The 22,250-nt window shown below is 38.9% G+C and overlaps 1 protein-coding gene across 1 annotated transcript in view; it reads right to left on the bottom strand.

The window, feature by feature from the left end:
* Window positions 1-22,250, bottom strand: part of LOC145766312 (ras-related protein Rab-35-like) — a 64,551-nt gene that overhangs the window by 14,595 nt on the left and 27,706 nt on the right. Inside the window, exons 2-3 of the mRNA XM_082577992.1 lie at window positions 16,522-16,572; window positions 7,597-7,720 (exon numbers count right to left, since the gene is read on the bottom strand). Coding sequence (XP_082434118.1) covers window positions 7,597-7,720; window positions 16,522-16,572 — 175 coding nt within the window. The remainder of the gene's footprint in view (window positions 1-7,596; window positions 7,721-16,521; window positions 16,573-22,250) is intronic.

The following is a 22,250-nucleotide window of genomic DNA, read 5'->3' on the forward strand; positions in this document are numbered from 1 at the left end:
CACGTACCGACGACACCTGGAGTCACTGCGCAAAAAACTATTTGCACGCGCTGCACTTTTGAGGCGGCTGGCGGGTTCCGGCTGGGTAGCTGGCACGAAAACCCTTCGCACAGCTACCTTGGCCCTTGTCCATTCTACCGCTGAGTACTGCGCACTAGTGTGGTGCCGCAGCTCTCACACCCGCCACATTGACACCGCCATCAACGACGCATTACGCATTGTGACTGGATGCCTGCGTCCCACTCCAACAGAATGCCTTCCCATCCTTGCAGGCATCCAACCTGCTGAGCTTCGCCGTAAAGGAGCCATGATTTCCCTTGCTCGTAGCGCACTGGACCCCGACCACTTCCTCCACAGTCAGTGCTTCCACTTCTGACAATTGATAAATCCTCTTCAGTTTCCTTTTTTGTCCTGAAAAATCCCTTTCTTCTCAGTCGGAAATCCTTCAAAATTTCCTTCATAGGCGAGGTTATTTATGATGTTATCTAAGTTAAAAAAAGTGCGAACATATCTTTAAAGGTATTATAATCTCAGTTAAAGCTATTTTAATCTCGATTTGTTTCTGTAGCACCGGTATGTCGAAGCAACATTGTTTTATTAGAACAGTAGGCTGCACAAAAGCAGCACACATTTTACAATAACATGGTTTACTTCCTTTGTTCACTGTCTAGCCAAAAAACTGCTTGTCAGTTAGTCGGTTCTGGGACATTTACCACCAGAAGTCCTGGACATCATTTACCACTATCATCTTTCTTACCCGGACTCCTAACTTACCTATCCCCAGGGTTAGGGTGCACCATTTGCCCCAACTTTTTACAAGAAAGCCTAACTTTTTTTTACTTGTGAGGTTAGCTTAGAAAATAACTATTCCAAAATTTTGAGTTGCTCGGACAAGGTTTGACCCCCCCAGCCGGCCATTATTTAAGGCCACCTACAACACTTTTTGGCGATTTTTACCACTAGAGGGCGATGTGTAAAATACACAACTAACAATTTAGTTTCAATAGATGCCTCTCTTCTTACTAAATCATTTAAAAAAAAGTTGGTCAAAATTGGATGAGAGGATGCAGAACTATAGGCAACTTTATACATTCTTATGCTTAAGAGCACCTCTAGTGGTGATAATACATTATCAGATATCTTGCTTCTTTCTTATCCAAATCAAATGAAACTGGTGTCTAACCCCCCATTTTCGAGGGTGGAGAATTCATTTTTGATGCTTATTTTACAAATTGGTCACTATAGGGCACTATATCCTCATTCACTCATATATCACTATATCCTCCATCACCTTCAGATCTTGGTGGAATCTTTCTCCTTACTCATCGCTGACCACACCAATGTTTTCCGGGAAATTAGAAAGATGGCAATGCAAAAAATGCATCTTGATGCTCATGTTGCAGCCGAGTTCTTTGTAGCTTTCCAATAGCCTCTGAACAATTTCAATATAATTCTCTGCCCGTGTACTCCCAAGAAATCCCTTGACAAGGTTTTTAAATGATAACCACGCATTTTCTTTCAATTCTGACATTGAACCACAGAATCGTTCATCTTTGATGAGTTGCCGAATTTGTGGACCATCAAATACACCAGCCTTAATTTTTTGTATTGACAGGCCAGGAAAAGCCAAAATGAGGTGATTGAAAAAGTTGCTTTCAGTTGACAATGCTTTAACGAATTGCTTCATTAGGCCGAGCTTTATATACAGAGGTGGGAAAATAATTTTCTCTTTGTCAACAAGGGGCTCATGTAGAATATTGGGATCACCAGGTTTAAGGTCAGATCTCGGAGGCCAATTCCTCTCCATCCAGTGCTGATCTGGGCTCTGCTGTTCCACATACACAAATAGAGGGGGTACTTTGTGTATCTGTGTTGCTGACCAAGAAGAAAACATACAATCTTAAAGTCAACACATATGATCCAATTGTGCTTGTGATATTGCAACGATTCCATAACTCTTTTTATGTTTCCGTATTCTTAACGAAGACTAACTGAATGTGCAATTGGTACTACACCGTATAAATTGACATTATGGAGAAGGTTGTACTAAGCTCCTCTTTGAGCTGTCAATGAACATTCGCCATTCAGTTAAGTTGTAGATCGAAATTCCCAACTCCTCTAGTAAACCTTTTACATTATGGCAATACACAAAGCCACAAATACACAATGCAACTGTCACTTCGAAAGTACGGTAAAAACACACTTTCTCTCGATCGAAAGTACGATATGGTACCTTCGCTCCTTTTCCAAGTAAGTTTTTCTCATTTAGTCTGGATGCTAAGTTCCGAAGCTTTTTTCTTAGTCTCAAATCATTCAACTCATGCTGATGGAATACTCCAAGTTCTGAATCCTCTTCAATTTCAAAATCTTCATCATTAGGCCTGCCATCAATAAGACATTCATCATGATCCAAATCTTCGAGCGTAGGTGTTTCGAATACCAATTTATCACGTGTTCCCTTGGTCCACATCCGCAAACTCTCGATACACTGCTTACATACCTTGTGGGGTGCTCAAGACTTGTATCTTTATCACCAAGTTTTATTTTTAAATATGCAAAGTAGGCTTATTTGACAGATGCACTGACGTCTTTTCTTTGGCTAGGAAAGTAAAACTGCCGCAAATATTATTATATATAGCAAAAGGAAACCAGGTTATTTAGACACTGACGACGAGAAACAGCAGACGCAGTAGCAGACATGATAGTATTCTAACAAACAAACGGCCTACATACATGGTTGAAAGTGGAAAGCAACTAACTTTAATTTTACCATTCTAATCTAGTTTCGTTGGATGATTGCATCCTCCAACCAAAAATGTGGGAAAAAGCATCGACCTAAATCGATGCCTATGCCTTTGTTGCTTAATAATTGAGTTGACCCTTCTTGTATATAACTTACTATATGTTTTGCTTGTGCATTCCTAATTACGTTTAGAAAAGCTATATGGCTAAAGTGGTGAAAAGTTGCATACTTTGGATGTATGCTGTAGAGCAAACACTTGGCGTGATAGAAAAAAACTGGCCACAATTTTGTAATCAGCACACCGGAATTAGCCTAAATCAAGTGTGAAATCAAAGTCAACAAAAATTTGTTTCAAAGTTGTTTCCCAGTGTAATTTGCCTCAATTGAAGTGACAATGATATAGGCAAATTCTTTTGTATATTTATTATTTGCTAGTTTATTGCAATAACCAGGGGTTCTTAAACTTTTTTTAACGCGGACCCCTTTGCCTTAAAACAAAATTGGTTTGCGTGGACCCCCTTTATGGCCTCGTCCGAGAAACTTTTTAGATCAGCATGAATTGGACATAACCAAATAAAATTGAAATGAATTGGTAACAAAATTTATTTCTATTTGAATTAGGACCTTCTGATGATCCTCTATTTAGGGTGAAGAGAGTAGTAACTATCTTTGATTTGAGGTAACAAAATTTATGTTTCATTAAATTAAAAAAATAGCGAATGCAGATTGTTTTTCAATATCTTTGATTTAATTTCTTTAATTTGAAGGATGCTGCTGTTCGTCTTCAACAAAAACATGAAATTGTGCCTTCGTCTTTGATAGGGCAACACGCATGTCATCCTTTGCATCCAATCGGTTTCGACTCTTTGTTTTGATAGTTACCAAGGATGAAAATCCAGACTCACATAAATATGTAGTTGCAAAAGGGATTATAGCAGCCATGGCTCTCTTTACCAAAAACCTTTCACAATCTTAACCGAGCCTAGCTGACGTCTAGCTTAGCTGCAACTGATAAAATTTTGCAATGTTCAAATAGCGGTAAAAACAACAATGTGGCAAAGACAACAAAACAACAATTCATTTTTGAAATTATACACTAAGATTTCCATTTGCCTTCATGGACCCCCTAAAACTAGTCCGCGTACCTCTTGGAGGTACACGGACCCCAGTTTAAGAACCCCTGCAATAAGCCATTGCTTTACTTCTCCATTAAACATCTCATTTTGTGTAAGCTAATATAAAAAACCGCAACTCTCCGTAATAACACAATTTCATCTTTTGCATACAGTAGTGTAAAATAAAAAATATGATGTTTTTGTCATTCAGTACCAAATCTGTTAAAACCAAGCATCAAAAATGAAATCTCCACCCTCGAAAATGGGGGGTTAGACACCAGTTTCATTAGATTTGGATAACGAACAAGCTAGTTATTTGATAATGTATTATCACCACTAGGGGCGCTCTTAAGCATAAAATTATATAAAATTCCCTATATTTCTGCACCCTCTCATCCTATTTTGACCAATTTTTTTTTTAATGAATGAGTAAGAAGAGAGGCATCTGCTGAAACTAAACTGTTAGTTGATTATTATCCACAGCGCGCTCTAGTGGCAAAAATCATCAAAAAGTGTTGTAAGTGGCCTTAAATAATGGCCGGCTGGGGGGGTCAAACTTTATCCAAACGACACAAAATTTTGAAGTTGTCTTTTACTAAGCTAACCTCACAAGTAAAAAAAAGTTAGGATGAAATGACAGAAGTTTTAAAATTTTTGGGGCAAATGGTGCACCCTACCCAGGGTTGCAAGTCGATATTGAAAAAAGTAGGGGATAAATCGATATCGATAATCAAACAAAAAAGTAGAGAAATATCCGATTTCGATAGCCTCCCAAAAAAGTAGAGAAATATCCGATTTCGATAGTCTCCCAATAAAGTAGAAAAATATCCGATTTCAATAGCCTCCCAAAAAGTAGAGAATAAAGCATAGGCTAATCGATATTAAACGCAATTTAAAAAAATACAAATCAAGTATCTGATTTTATACTGCCTACCAGTGTTCCCTTTCTGCTCAATCATGCATAACTTCAAACAAAATGCTTATCCTTTCAACTCCGCTTGATCAGTATTGTTCAATTATATATACATTGTTTTTCTCGCATGAGAGTAAAAATACGTTATGATATCATTGTCGGTCGCATGTTATTAAGTAGAATTAAAGGCTTGAAAAAAGTTGCAAAACAATCGAATAAAGAATATCGATTCAGTCAAAAAAAAGTAAAGAAAAACCATAAACGATATTGGCGGAAAAAAGAAAAGACTATGACGTAATCGATATTGAAAAAGTAGAGAATAGCGCTATCGAATAGCGATTTGAAACCGATACTTGCAACCCTGCCTAGTGCCTATCCCTAACAACGAAAATATACAGGTGGTAAATGTCCAGTAACGAATTATACATCCACTAACAAATTTATTTTTGTGTTTAGTTCAATTTTCCTTGATGCGCTAGCTTAACACTATAGGCTAGGCTATCTCTTTTTTCTCCTTGTCAGTAACGTCTTCACAATCATCTGAGAGTGAGACTGATGAAAAACTTCAAGATACTAGGCCTATTCATGATACTGACTCAATCAGTGTGACTGTGTACACTACCGGTATGTTGTATACACAAACACACTACACAGCCTAGCTAGCTCTATTATTATGACACCATAATAGGTTAGCATAGGCTATAAATAACTTTTCTAAACCGGAAGGATACCACTAGCCTAAGCTTATCATACGGTACCTAACTGTATGTCGAAGCTCAGTGAACTTTGTCATTGCTACTCAAGTTCAACTGTAAATCAACGGATTACCTAATTTTAACTAAAATAATTGAGAACTAACTCACTCACTGCACTCACGTCCATTTCCCAAAATGCCTAGAATAGATATCAAGCAACAGAAAGGCAAGAATGAGAGAGTGAGACTGTGAGAGGGCTGAGTGAAGGGGGTTCCGGATGTTGAGTGCCAACGGAAACCAGCTGATCATGTTATTCCAGTCGTTTTTAGAACTTTTGAAAGGGAATATTAATAAAATTTTCTTTTAAAATTGCTAAAAACAACAATTCCCTTTTAAAGACAAAATTTCCTTGTAAAATTGTTAAAAATCGTTAAAAAATCCTTCCTATTTTCATTTCCTTTTTTTATCCTTTGAAGCGTTGAAAAATCCCGATTTCGGAATAAAATCCTTCAAAGTGAAAGCACTGTCCACAGCACATTCAAGCGCCTACTTGGAGAACAGCAGCGACTGAAATCAAGACACCCATTTGCGCCAGCCACACGACAGCTTCTGAACAACGTTGACAATCTTGGAATAAGTGCGGCACACTGGACGAACTACACCTGGAACACGGAGTGGCAAAACGGTACCCGGTCAGTTGGTCGACAGGACAATTGGTCGACAGACAATTGGTCGACAAGACAGTTGGTCGACAGGACGTTAGGTCGACAGAACGATTCATTTTAGGGTTAGGGTTAGTTAACTAACCTTAACTCTAACCTAACTCTAACCCTAAGCACTTAACCCTAACCTGTCGACCTAACGTCCTGCCGACCAACTGTCTTGTCGACCAATTGTCCTGTCGACCAAATGTCTGTCGACCAATCGACCGTGCACCGGCAAAACAACACCTCCCGACTCCGTGATTTCCTACCGACGTCGATCCCCACCCTTCGGAAATGTCCCTCGCAAGACTTGCGTGGGTCCGACTTAACCGCCTACGAACCGGCGTCGGTCGCTTTCGTTCAGACATGTGCAGATGGGGCCTGGCTTCCTCACCGGGATGCGAGTGTGGTGCCACAGATCAAACAGTAGACCATGTCGTCCATGACTGCCCAGTCCATCAACCACCACATGGAACGCTCGGACTGAAGGCCCTGGATGATGAGACTGTCGATTGGCTGATGACCTCATGCCCTAACATATAGTCCGGAAGAAAGCTCATACAACGAAGAAGATAAATTCATGACGTCGTATGGGTGAAAAACTTTTACAAGTTTTATACTCTGTTGAGATTGAAAAAGAAACATAAATGATAAATATTGGAGAAATTGAGTCTCCTTTACAACTTAAGAATTGAACAATGCAAAACTGCTGAAACAAAACGTTTTGTTTGAGTGAAAGAATCAATGCAAGCAACCAATGCCAAAATGCGTGCGCAAGAAGTCATGGGAGTGTGAGCATGGGAGTGTGAGCATGGGAGTGTGAGATATCAAAAATTTAACAGGTTTTTAGTTTTCTACATCAATGTGACGTTAGTTACAACTTTAAAAAATCTATATCTTTGCTTCTGTAGAAAATTTGCAGCAAGCGCCTTTTTCACACGTTTAGTATCGGCCAAATACCGATACTCAAACAATGGCCGATATCATCGATACCGATATATCGGATTTTTTATCTACAATTTAGTCATCAAGGTTTTCCATACTTTTTCAATACCACGAGGGAGGTTTCACGAAATTCCCGACCTTTTCCCGATCTGGAAAACCGGTTTTCAAATTCCCTACTTTTTCCCTACTTTCCCAACTGCGTGGGAACTCTGAAAACAATAATATACACATCCGGTAGGTACACAAATTAGCAGTTGATACTTCTTTGCAATCACTTAATCAACGTGCGACTAAAAACTTAAGTAAGTGACTCTGATGTAGATCCACACAACTTGTGCGGTAATTCGCGGCAAACGCTTTATCTGACTCTTGTGACGTCATATTACTATTTGACAAACAAATGCAGAATTTTTGGTCGTTCGACAAGAAAGAAAAAATCGCAGCCCTGGGTTCAACATTAGAAGCAGTAGTTAGAACATACGTTGAAGTGATTGTTCTGAACCGTTCCTGGCCAGCAGTGTCCCAAATCTGAAGCTTCACTTTCTCCCCGTCAATATCCACTGTACGAATCTTGAAGTCCACACCAATTGTGGTTATGTAACTACCTAAACCAGGCTACAACTATTGCATAATTGTTAAAAACTACTGTATATTGTGCAACAAAGTTAAGCAATTAAAAAAATCACAAACAATATAATAACTACAATTTGGTTAGAGAGGTTGTTTATTTACTCATAAACAAGTGTTGATTACGATATAGTAAGATAAGGCAAAAAAGTCAAAACGCACAAACTTTGACTTAACTTATGTAAGTGGAAACAAAACTGTGTTATATTGGCTGGGAAAGTTGGTGAATGGTTCACTAATGGCCCATCTGCATCATCGCCCACATGCGGAAAGCTGAAGTTCATCTTTAAAAAGGTTTGGTTGGTCTCGATACATAAAACAATATGCTACAGATGTAATATCATTTTTGACTCAAGAATGGGACAAGACATATTATGCGGTGCAAAAAATTCAACTTCACTAAATCATTGTAATTTTAATAATTATATGAACAGGAACCCCATGACAGCAATCAACTTATAACATTAGAAATTGTAAAAACCAATTTCAGAAGGAATGCAAAATCTTTTTGCAATACATTCTCATTTTCAAATAAATGATTATCTACATCTGAATCCACCGGCGCCGAGTCTCGGGCGAGCGGGCCGCGCCGGCCGGACATTTCAGGAATTAAAAAAAAAATTTAATGCAATTTTAAGTTCCAATATTTCTGCAACCATCTGCCACCTTCTGATACTAGCCTACCTTATTTGCAGGGTTTTGTCGCCATATGAATTATGATAGGCCCTACTAGACCTACTAATTAAGCGATTAGTTTTCGTCAATTATTGCCATTGTTACATTCATGCAACGTTAAACAACGTTGATTCGCCGTTAAACGAGCAAAAATATCCAGCTGCGCCGTGTGTCTCCACTCTGCCACTCGTAGCCCAGTGCTACAAATCAAGTAAATTGCGCAAACCTGTGAGGCACTTCATTCGTGGCAAAAGTCTGACCGCAATTTCCATTGCTTTTACACCGTTTTAACATCGCCAGATGTTAAATCGGTGTAAAAACTGTAGCATTGTTCTTCAAAGAGTAATTTTCTCTCAAACAACGTTATCAATTAACTCTGCTGCCAAAATGCTCTATTTTGTCGTCTCAATCATCACAGTTGCGTCTGTTACATCACTGATATTAAACTGTGCGCATGTGTTGGTTTGGCCGGATGAAACCGTTGGTTGTCATTAGTTGCAATTCAGCTCCTTCGTTATATAACTGTTCTAATTGTAGATTCAATGTAAGCTCGGTTCAATAGCGCAGTTTAACGCTAGATATTTGCAATTTATAGTAGTAGGAACTAGGAAGCCTAGATCTTGGACCTTGGTGGTAGGAAAACAACAGTGGAGTTCTACATTATTATTGGTGATCACCCTTCCGAGTATCATAATGTCGAGGAAGGTGACTAACATTGGATCAAAACGAATAGATTCATTTTTTAGTTCAGCCTCAAAGAGACCGAGAAATGCTAACCCCAGTGAAACTGAAAGTGCAGATGTTCCAATTCCATCTCCGCACGTGGTTGCTACCATTTCCTCAGCTCGGTCTTCAAGCAGTTCTGCCGAGAGCTCTGTACAACCGCAAGCTTCAAGTTCTCACCCAAACGAGGGGAGAAAGTTTTAATCAGCATGGTTAGAATCGTTTGCATGACTTCGTTATGATTCGATCTGTGACATTGCGACGTGCTCAATGTGCGAATGGGCAGTACAATCTGGACGTGCTAACCCGTCTACAAAAAACTACTTGAGGGGAGGGGAAAGGTTTGGATGACAGGGTTTCGCGACTGGAAGAGAGGCAGGAGCGCAATAGAAAAACATTGTAACAGTAGATATTATAATCATTGTGCCGATCTACATTCGGCTCATGGAATGGGGGACCCAGGCATGGGGATAATACATACCATGCGTTCGCTGATGGGACTACCGACATGACAAACAAGGAACAACTTTCCATCTGTATGCGTTACGTTGATGACTCATTTCGAGTGCATGAAGTTTTCTTAGGACTGTACGATATTGCTCAAACTGATGCCAACTCTATTTTTGAAACAATAAAAAAAGCATTGTTGTCGCTGAAGATTGATATAATGAAGTGCCGGGGGCAAGCGTATGACGGGGCAGCAAACATGTGTGGTTAACTCAATGGACTTCAAGCTAAATTTTTTAGAGAAGTGAATCCACATGCTCCGTATTTCCACTGTGCAGGACATCAAATCAACCTTGCGCTACAAGATGTGTTCAATATAATTATGCAATGATGGTATGAATGCCATTAACGTTCTCTGCGCTGTTGTGAAATATATTAAAGGCTCACCGAAACGACTTTCCATGTTCAAACAATTTCACTTGGGGACGAAACGGAATCTGCAAGTGCATCTCTCCGACCGCTGTGCCCGACCCGCTGGGTTCTTCGTTACCCAGCAGTAGATTTTTTCTTGAAAAATTATGAAAAAATACTTGACTGGCTTTTCGGCATTCAAGATTCTCCTGAATTAGATGCTGCAAACCGCAGTAAGGCCAAGTCACTTCTGCTTGCGTTGGAAAACTTTTCTACATTCTTTAAGCTACGCGTATTTCATCATTTACTGATGGTCTTTCATCCGGTCCATGTTGCCATCCAGGGCAGAGAAATTTCAATCGGAAAATGCTTAAAAATTGTTAACGCTTTGGTGGAGTCGCTATCAGCATACGCAGCTTCTAATGACAATGCGAAGTTGCGAGCGCATTTCTGGACAGCTGCAAAGATGCTGCACTTGCTCTGAAAATAAATGAACCAAATATGCATACCAGCCGATTTCGTTCAAGCAGCAACACCCCTTCTTCTTCTGATAATTATTTTGGACAAGTTTATGCAGACGTTCTATCCAATGCTTCTAATTTTTTGAGCACACGCTACTCTACAAACAACTTAGAGTTTGTAGAAATTATAGAAGACTTGCTGAAAGGAGATGTAAAAGCTTCATCAGAAGATATAACACGCCATTTTCCGGATATTAATTCAGCGGAATTGATTTCCGAAATCAGAAGATTCAGTACTTATAAAATCTCCAAAAATTTAGCTTTTGCAACTGGTGATGATTTGTGTTCGTATTTAAGTAAAAAAAAAGAAAAGCAGCTAGTTTATCCGAACATCACTAAACTTGCCAAGCTGCATTTGACCTTGCTGTGCACTTCATGCGAGGCGGAGCGATCTTTTAGTACACTGCGAAGAGTGAAAACCTACTTGCGAACGACCATGACGCAGAAACGTCTTAACCATGCCTGCATCATGATCGGTCACAAGGAAGAGGTTGATGTACTTGACAAAGACAAAACAATTGCGCAGTTTATCTCCGAAAGCACTGTTTGGAAAAACACATTTTTTGTTTAACTATGCTATGGAGCGCCGTTTGTAAAAAAGTGTTTTATAATACCTTTCGTTCTTTTCCTCACTATGGGCTTCTCGGGAGCTGAATTGCTGTAAAATCGCTTCTGCGTTGCATTACAGCATCTTGTTTCTTATCTGTGTCTGTTTCATATCTTCTGCAGCAAACCAATTCCAGCATACGTTTTTATTTGCTCATTCTTCTAATTATAAGTACAATAAAATATGTAGTGGATGCTATAAGCGGTAATGCATTGAAATCGTTTTTTTACTGAAGTAAGCTAATTTCAAGTGGGGAGAAGAATTCCCCACTAATTCTGAAAGCAAATCCTTAAAAACTTGCCGATTTTTAGCCAAAGCGATTATAATTTATTATTCGTGAAGTCACATTTCAGTCGATCACAATTTAACATTTTGTGCAGCGTTTCGTTTGGCTGCAATTGCATAACGTTGACAAACGGCGAACGCTCTAAGGACACATAGTGAAAACCTCTCATGCTTAAATGTAGGACTTAGTTCAATACGATGCAGTGAACGTCTTTCGTTCCGAATTAAATTCGTCAGTCAATCAAACAGCAATATCACCACAAAACAAATCAATACAGAATAAAAAAATGCATAACAGTTTTTGTTACTTGTTTGAATTTTCGTTCATACACTTACACTCCTGATAAATAGTTTGAACAGCTTTGTGTTCTATCAGTGAAATGAAGTCACAAACTCGATCCAAACATATTGTTACGGGTTTGACTTCTGGAAGCAAATTCAGTCTTCGAAATTAGCATATTTTAACTTCGGCAAAAACGTTGCCCAGGCCAAACGGCAAAAGTTGAAATTGCCTCGGCAATTGCTGTAAACCTTTATTACGAAAAGATTGTACCAAAACATGTAAAACAAAAAGCGAAAAATATACTAGAGTAGTCTATCACGACCATATTGTTTGATTTGTTGTGATGTAATAATACAAAAAGTAGCGATAAAGCGAGCAACGCGATACTCACGCTGTTACCGTAATTCGCGCTAACTAACTCCCGGAGGGAAAGTAAGTTAATTTTCCTGGCGGGTTAAATTGCATAACAACAATGCCCAATAAAACATTTACGTTTGTTTTACATTAATTCGACATCTAGCGACGTTGAATTATCATAAAATAACTTTAATTGCTTAACCAGGTACCCATAACAAATTAATAGCTCCCTGCAAGAAAATTGCCTCGATTTACGTATAAGCTAAAATAATTTCGGAAAAATTGGGACACTGCGAGCACCACAAAGTCTGTTTGATAAAGAACTAGTCAGAATCGGTATCATCAGATGCTGTATCAGCTGGACAAGATAACGGAAAGCGAGGCACAATAAGGATTAGATGCTTACAATAATTTGACATCTACTGGCGTTAAATCAATGCAAGATATAACTATAAAAAATTCAATTCTCCCAACTGAAAATATCTAACAATTAGTAAGATTGAATCAACATCCTAGTCTGGTGGTGTCTGAGAAAATTAGTTTTTTTGTAATCATGTGGTCCTTACAAGCGCTCGTGTTGCTTCGGTATTTTTATTGCCGACGCTAATGCGCCATTCATGCATAGACTGCGTCGGCAATCACCTCGGCAATTGCCGATTACCGACGTTAATTTCTTCATCCATGGCTTCGGTGAGATCTAGACCTCCCACGTGATCTCGATGTGTATTCAAGATAGCCAGGCCATTTAATAAGTTGCTGTGCTTGACTGCTTGTGTATACTGCAAATACGTTTTCAACTTATGCATGCAACACAGCAAAAAGATCGTTCTGCTCCACATGAAGAACTGGGAATAACAATGAAACTTCCATCTCTGCTAAAGCGAAGTTTCTTTGTTGATTTCAACAATAGAGATATACTGGTTTAGTAGGCTAAATTAAACAAACAGTAGCTGATGTTCACACATAATTTCTGTAAAATTCCAATCTTTATTGTCGTCGTATGAGCCTTTAGGGCCAAGGAAGTAATCTTTTACAACCTCAGATTCACAATATTGCCAAATTACATCAGAAGGCTACGAAGAGCAGTCAGTGTTTGGTTTCGCATCCAGGACACGCAGACCTTCCACACCTTAAGAGGGTTTGATGATGATACAATCGTTGATGATGTGGTCGGTTAGTCTTATGGATGAATAAGCTCCTTCAAACTCCACTGAAATGAGTTGATTGCAAGGTAGACAAAAGAAAAACTTTAAGATTTTCAGGTCTTCGTTTGTAGGTTGGAAACACACATTGCTTTTTCATTACTCTTTGCTGTGGCGGAATGATCTCGTAGTCATGACTTTCACTATTCAGAAATGTGAACACCTCAGAAAGAATCCTGACTTTGGACTTTTTAATGAATTTGCAGCTCCAGCAGGCATACGCGCCGACTTCTAGGGGGGCCGGGGGCAGTGGCCCCCGTAAACTTATGGTTGAGGGGCAACAAAAATGGTTATTACAAGTGGTGTTCCAAAGATAAAACACTTTGCGAAAGAGATTTAGATCATTTAAACGGACTTTAAGAATACCGAAAGTGAAAAACAGCCCACGTTGATCTTGCCCGCAGAACAGCAGCTGATCGCATGGCTTTCTCATCCGGTATGGAAATTTTAAAGTAGATGGTAGGGTAACTTACGGTGCTGGAATAGTCACGTAACTATTCACTCCAATGTTAAGTAAACCAGCTAAATTAAACGCGCTTTTTTCAACGAGGTCTTCCCGCTGTGAGATCAATTATGATTCAACAGAACGTATACATATTGTTTAGTTTGCAATGTGTAATTAAATCAAAAACCGATAAAAAAAAGTGTGTTTAATGGTCTTGGTCGCAGATATTGCCTGCATTAACGACGTCTCTTACCACTATTGTCACCTAGCTAACCTGGCATCATTGTTTTATGCGGCCGCTTAGGTTTGACATCGACTTCAACGATCATCGCATGTTACGTAATAAGAACGATTATATCCTACACGCAAAAATAAAAAAATCGATCTCTTAAAACAGCTTTTTCTGCTGTTTTGTCTGGTGAGCTTAGCATATTGCTCAGCAAGTGCATAAAGTTTAGAATTGACAAGAAATCATTAAATTTGAAATTTAAGTTCGAATCACTGCAAATAAACGTATTCAAAACTTTTACTCAGGACGACGCCATTTCAAACTCCGTAATCTACGTCGGCAATGATTTTGCCGCAGTAAAAATGCGTTTATTTTGAAAACTGCCAAGCTGGAGACATTAGCTTGTCCCGTGTATAAGTTGAACCTGTCTTTTTGAGGTGACAATCACTTGCGAACATCTCGACCTATACTCGAGTATATAAAAGACTGTAAAGAATTTCGATAAAAAACAGAAAAGAAAACACTTCGCCGTTGTTAGCGCTTTGAAGGTAGGTAATTAGCAAAACGAGGTTAATAAAACTGATAGCGGGTTTCCACTCTGCTTGAAATCATGATTTTTTGCGTTTCATTTCGATAACTTCACTGTCTTGATCGTTGTTATTCACTCGCACGAAAAGGAAATGAATCGGCTTGTTTTCCAACTATTCCAATTATGAGCTAACAATATCAAAATTTTTACGACAAGGCGTACTACATGCGTAAAACTAATTGTTTCAAGCAGCGGTTCTAATAAATTCGGTTGGCGACCTAGCTGTCAATAAACAAGACAGTAAGCTTAATCAAAGATTATTTTAATTGAGTAAAATAGCGGTATGTTTATGACGTCATCACCTTTCTCGCCCCCCCAAGGTTTTTTGAAAAGTCGGCGCCTATGCCAGCAGGCTCTCCATGCATAATTTTTTTGCGTGCGTTCCGTTTTCCAAACATGCGATCCTTATCTTCAACATGCCTTTTCTTATCCATATAGTTCCTCAAAACGTTTGGAACTGCAAAAACTAAAACCTGAAGTCAGCATTGCACTAATATTAATCTGACCGTGTTTGAAGAAAAAATGTTGAAAACACGCATTGAAATTTAACAATGCAAGTGGTGCAGCCTACCAGCTCACCGGTAAGCTATGACAAACACCAACTGCCTAACAAATGAAATATGATTTTAAATAACCAAATGATTACAAACCTAAAGTCAAGCAAGTAGGCTTGTCTGGGTTAGTTTGATTTGTTAGTCTTGCAGGGCAGTCTTGAAAATATCAATATTATCCATTTATTGCAGTGGTTCTTAACCTTTACTAACCTGCCGAACCCTTACGGCTTACGATAATCTGCAAGCTTTCGTTGAACCCCAAATTTTCGCTGAATCACAAAAACGAAAATCTACCACATTTAATAGTAATACATTACTGTATCAATGAGACTTCTGTTGATGTTTTTCTGGGACCAATAGTGAGATTTGAAGCTTTGTCTCGGAAACAGCAAATTCTCATGTCATTTTCGCATGCAAGCCGGTTTCGTTTTTTTTTTTTTTGCTTTAACATCCACCAGAATAGAAAACGCATGCTTGCATAAATAAATGGTTACGAATGGCATGAGAACTTCAAGGTCAACTTTTGTAATAAGAAGATAACTTTCCATTTGTTGGCACCAAAACGTTTGAAAATTTGTTGTGTTGAGGTTTTTTTTTTGCATCTTGCTTTCTTGAAGCTCGATAATGTAATCCAAGTAGCCTATGGACTGTTTATATCTGCTGTTGTTGAAAAAAATTGAAAATAGAACTAAATTTCCTTAAACTAAGGAAGTTTCCTCAAAAGTGAGAGCCCTGTTTTTGCAGTTCCATGCAAATAGCAAACGTGAAGAAATTCATGCTTTAAGAAAATAAAGTTTTTCATACCGATTGTTTTTACAATGTTAGGTAAAAATATAGTTTTTTGCATTCTGTGTTACATGCAGATGGCATCATTACATCACGCGTCAATCACACCTTCAATCACGTCAATCACACCTTCAATCACGTCAATCACACCTTCAATCTCGCGTTAATCACACGCGTCAATCACACCCATCTGTAGATGTTTATTTAGGCTACCATCATGTAAGCCGCAATCAAGTTTCGGCTGGACAATATTTTCCAAAAATATTCTCTGATATACCATTCAGTAGGCCGTGTGTTAATGTTTCAGAGGACGTTCGCACCGAACCCCTGAAACAGCTTCGTCAAACCCCAGGGGTTCGATCGAACCCTGGTTAAGAACCACTGATTTATTGTATTGGGTTGCAAGTTTTGAAATTCATGCCACTTTAATCACAAAAATTAAAAAGTTAGGGAAATCTAACCACAAACACTAAGTTTTCTTCATCATAAGCGATATATAATTCATGTGGGTCATCACTTATGAGTTTGGGCGGCAGCCGCATGTAATGTACATTTGGGGCACACCAGCTTTAATCAATCAAATTTCACCGCTTTTTTTAAGAAAAATGGCTCCGCAAGTTACATAAAGCTAAAAAACTATAGAATTGATAGGCCTATTTTCTAACCTGAAAAGGTGTTGTCAGCAAACCTAAGAAGCAAGCTGCTTTTTCCAACACCTGAAAACACAATAAACAAGTAAGATGCCTGTTTAAATAAAGCAAGATTAAATGTGTCTTCTGACTGTTAGGCAGACATATTCACGGTCCCACATCTTTTTATATTTTGAAGTTTAAACCTCCAACATATTTTAACAGCGTGTTTGACATGTAAAATTCCATCAATAAAAAAAAAAACATAATAAAAAACCTTACATCCTATATTCTTGGGCATCATCAGAAATGTTTAAATCACTTTTTGGATATATGTGACATCTAAAACTAACAGTTAGAGGTGTCAACGGTCATAGCCTCGACGGTCAGTCAGACAGTTGAAGTGTCAATGGCAGTAAAGGTCTAACTGTCGTTCAATTGCCATTAATTATCTTTAGATCCAAGCATTGCGAGCCGACTACTTGGCTCTCAATTGATTCTCCAAGAATGCGGGAACGTTTAGCAGTATATACTATTCCACAAATTGAAAATACTCGCTCACTTGGGGTAGATGTCCCAGAAACCAATAGCCATTTCCACGCTGCACGAGCCACATTTGGATATCAGTTACGGTTAGAGCGCCACCACTCCAGTGAGTTGAACCGTGCATCTTTCTTGCTATCAATCTCCATCAAGTACGTCTGAAGGTTTTTCCCAGTTTCCCCCATGGTTTTACGTGGGTAAAACTAAAGTGGGGGAACCTCCTTGGTCAACCCTGCTGACTACCGTAGCTGATGCCATAAATATTACCTTACCATTTTTTGTATTGCAGTGTGGACCTTTAACCGAGAATACCAGTGCCCTAATACCGAACAAGCTCTGTACAAAGTTACAAACCGACAAACCTAGATTCACCCAAATTTGAAAAAAAAACTCAAAACCCAAAAGTGGTTAAAAAAACCCAGACCTAGGTGGAAAAACCTAGCGCTGGCATCCTTGCAAATGACAGAGTGGCTGATAGTGCAGGCCCTTAGGGGCAAAAATGAGCATCTTTAGGCTAAACGTGTTACACATTGTTTTTTTGCATTTTTTTGTAATTGATGAATCTAACTTCAATTTTAGTGGGTGCTGAAACTTTTTGGGTCACGTGATCACCCCCAAATCGGGGATTTCCCCAAATCAATTTTGAGCTCTTTTCACGGCATTTCTATGCAATTAGATACGTTATTTTTTATATTTGGACTGATTGCCACTACAAAATACACGAGATTAAAAATCACACAAAATTATGTTATTAATGACGTCATTGTGACGTCATAACATTAATTTTTTGCTTATTTTTCTTATTCTAGTCGCTTGTTTGTTGTTGGTGTTACGTTTTTGGTTACAATAAGTTACCAATGCTAAAATAATTCCCTCTTCAAATATGACGTCAGCATTGCATCACGAATGACGTCATAATTTGTTTTGTGATGTTTTTTCAGATGTGTTTCTTATAGGTTAGTATAGTGGGTAGGCAATAACTAGTATTTTATACAGGTTGATTAGTGATAGGCCTATCATGAACGTAACTACCAAAAAAGTATCGGTACTCATCTCGGCATATGAGCAGATCTTTCAAGGCTAGATTGGAGGGCAGGAAATCATCAGCCACTCAACAGTCTCATCGTCCAAGACCCTCAGACCATGCGCACTGTGTGGAGGCCGGTGGGTTAGGCAGTGGTGGACGACATGATCAGCGGTCTGTTCAGTGGCACCACACTCACATTCTGGTGATGGAGCCAGGCCCCACTTGTGCATGTCTGAACGAAAACGGCCGACGCTAGTTCGCAGACAGTTAAGCCTGACCCACGCAAGCCTTGCGAGGGTCATCCCCGGTGGACGAGGATCGGCATTGGGTATGAAGTCACTGAGCGTGGAGGTGTGGTTTCGCCACTCTGTGTTCCACATGTGGTTCGTCCAGTGTTCCACACTTAAACCAAATTCTTCTGTGTTTGTAAGTAGTTGTTGTGCGGCAGGCACGAAGGGGCGTCTTGATTTCAGCCGCTGCTTTGAAGGTGGTGGTCGCTTGAATGTTGCATGGAGGGGATGGTCGGGGTCCAGAGCGCGGAGAGCGAGAGAAATCGTGGCTCCGTTACGACGTAGCTCAGCGGGTTGGATGCCTGCGGATGCCAACCAATGATTGTAGAAACGGTGACAAAATTTCATGACGAAATTGGCTTTAGTGACAAAAAACTCCAATGGCTACATCACGAAAAAAGCGAAGATTATCACAAGAGGTTTCGTTTATGACCAATTGATTTGCTTGGTGCAAACGTTTGAAGAGCTTGGCAACCCTTTCACCGACTCGTCTGGAAAACTTTTGACAATGTGCTCAAGGCAAGCCTCCAATGATGAAGGTATGCAACAGCTTCTAAACCTTCATAACTTTGGGAAAACAAAATTTGAATCGTTTGTATCTTCCAGTTTTCTTGAAGATCAAAGTTTGGAGAACCAATAACCAAAGTATTGTTAGACTTGCTCGGCAAAACGCGAACAACAAAGAAGAACACACAACCCATAGTCAAACATAAATCATCCCTTCTTCATAGAGGATTGTTTCAAGCTATGTTCGTGGCAAAGATGCTTTAAAGCTGTTCTTTAACCACGAAGTATCATTGTACCCTATAGCATTATCTGCAAACAGTTATTTGAGATCTACAACAAAATCGGCTCTGCTCACAATTTTAGAATGCTTTGGATATCCACAATGTACTGTACCAAGTTGCAACGTCTGTCGTCTATGTTATAGACGGTTCAGCACTCATGTAAATAATAAACCCAGAAGTAATGTGAAAACATTTGAAGAATACATTTTTCAAATCGTTATCCCTTACGTTACTGGCAAGGCAGCAAAGTATAATTGTGTTGACATTGTCTTCAATGTATATCTGAAAAATAACATCAAATCTTCTGCAAGAAACAGACGAGGATCTGGATGTTACGTGGCTGTCACAAGTAATACTCGTCTTCCTCTCAACTGGTCTGAGTTTTTGAGAAATGACAGCAACAAAACTGTGATATATCAACTGGTTCAACAAGCTGTGATAACTTCAGTCGATCACAGGGCCTAAGTGTTGTTACATCGTTAGATACAGCTCTTAGCAATCAAACATTGGACATGTCTGAGATTTCCGCGTGTGATCACGAAGAGGCAGACACCCGCATGGTTCCTCCATGTGAAACATGGAAAATCCGATGCCATAGTCAAAACAGTAGATACTGATGTGGTAATCATTGCAATTTCGTGTTTTGACAAATTAGAAATCTGTAACCTATGGGTTGAATTTGGAGTTGGAGAAAAAACTCGCTTCATTCCAATCCATGATATTGTTTCATCTTTACCTCAATCTCTGATGATTTGCGTTTCTTTGCCTTTGTTTTATGTTATCACAGGTTTAACATTCACAGGCTACTGTTTCGTCTTTGGAAAAAAAGGCTTGGGATTGTTAGATGCTTAATCTTACCGAAATGTGTGGTTTGTTTAACTTTCTGAATTTATAAAGCTCTCCTAGTTCTATGAATGACATACAAAAGTATGTCATAGCTCTTTATGGCAATGGTCCTACTATCACGGATGTAAACGAATGCCGTTATATGACGTTTACCAATGGTTGCACTATTCAAAGGTTGCCACCAACGTCAGCTGCTCTGATGCAGCATACACGCAGAGCGATATATCAAGCTGAAATATGGAAATCAAGCCTCGTAAATGTCCAGCAACTACCTTCTCTTTTAGCTTGGGGTTGGAAACATAATGATGCAAATCAGTTTGTTCCATTTTGGACCTCAAGCTAATTCGCATCATCGATTCACGAACTGATAGATCATTGTAGTTGTCAGTCTACTTGTGGCTCTCAATGTTCCTGTAAAACAAAATCCATAAAATGCACAAGCCTTTGTTCATCCAAGTACGAAACATGCTATTCGACCACAAAATCTCCAATCCTCTCTGACACTGGCGCCGACTTACGGGGTGGCCACGCCACCCCGTAACCGCTGTGGCGGGGTGGCAGCCACCCCGCTTAGGTTACATTACTTACTGCAAATAAATGTAATTTGAACGGACGTTTAAATCTTTTTTTGATCATTTGTTTTCGCTTCAAGTCAACGTAAAGCAAGAGGTGAACCAATACAGTATTGCAAAGAAAATGATTGTTTTTGTCACAAGCATGATACTCGCGTAACATCAAGCAAGCTACAGCTACGTGAAGATTACGCAACACGTGGCTACGATTTTTTTCCTTGTTGTTGTTGCGATTGTTTTATTTGATACTTGTCATAAGTCATTGTTACAATTGTTAGGTTTACAATGGGATTTATTAATCAATAAAATACGATCTTTCCATTGCCTCCCTCAAAAATCTTTTTTGAAATTTTTTAAACTGCTCATAATATCGCTATAAATTATGCCAGCTATAAAATACTTGGAAATAAAATTATCTCGATGATTTATAGCTCCATCCTCCACCCCCTAAATGAATATTTATTTTCAAATTATATTAAAAAAATGCAATTTTCGAAACTTTTTGAGTTTTATTTAAAAAGTGCACCTAGTAAAGTAGCAGTTTTAACGTTCTGCAAATTTACACGTTTACATGATTCTATTCGAGGAAAGCTACACCCCCTGCCAATTCCCAATAATGAAAGCAACCTTTTTCAATTCGTCAAGATTTTGCATTTTGAATTATTTTCCGATTTCAATTGGAGTGTACTGTCATCTACTTCTTGCTTTAATTTCTTTATGCAGTAATAATGTAATATTGCGTGTCAATGCGTGACAAATTGTGAGGCGGGAATTTATTGGTCTTACATAGGAGTTGCTTGTTACATCATAGAAAAAATTATGAAAAGTTGTCCTGTAAAAGTTTGAGGAGGGAATTTATTGGTCTGACATAAGTTAGGAGTTGCTTGTTACATCATAGAAAAAATTACAAAAAGTCGTCCAGTAAAAGTTTTCCCCGACATTCCAGTTTTATTCAGCTTAAAGATGCCACCGAAAAAGCGTTCAACTGTCGCAACTGTTTGATCTATTTGCAAGCAATGAAACAAGATCATTAATGCTTCCAAACGTGGTCTGCATTGTGAAAATATACTTATCGTTGCCTTCCACCACCTGCGAGGCGGAGCGATCGTTTAGAAGTGCACTCAGGCGCATAAAAACCTACTTGTGATCTACCATGACGCAACAGCGATAGAACCACATCCTAATTTTAAATGTTTATCAAGCTGAAGCTTAACGGTTACAACTTGACCAGTTGATTAACAGTTGGATTGACAGAGCTGCCGTTCGCAAAAATACTTTTGCCAAATGTTAAGTGTCAGAGCGACAACGTAACAATAAAATTCACGACATACTTCCTGTGCTTTGTTGTAAAGTGGCTTTGTAAATAATCGAGCTACAAATCAGGTGTGAAAAGACAATTGCATCTACGAAACACGCTTAGTAAAAAACAAAAACATGCAGTTTGAAAGTTTTTAGGTTGCCATATTGTGCTATCCGCCACCCCGTGCAAAAATAAAAGTCGGCGCCTATGCTCTCTGATGTTTCATCTTCATTCCACATTGACGTTTCATCTCCAATCCACACTGACCATTCAAGAAATGCTTTTGACTTTTTAAATTCTATGTTGTAACTTGAAAAAACTTGTGGTACGAATTTTTTTATCAAATTACGTATGGTTGGAATTTAACATCGAAAACCGCTAGTTTTTTCATCTTGAATT

This window comes from Aplidium turbinatum, chromosome 3, assembly GCF_918807975.1.
Source record: "Aplidium turbinatum chromosome 3, kaAplTurb1.1, whole genome shotgun sequence".
Taxonomy (NCBI): Eukaryota; Metazoa; Chordata; class Ascidiacea; order Aplousobranchia; family Polyclinidae; genus Aplidium; species Aplidium turbinatum.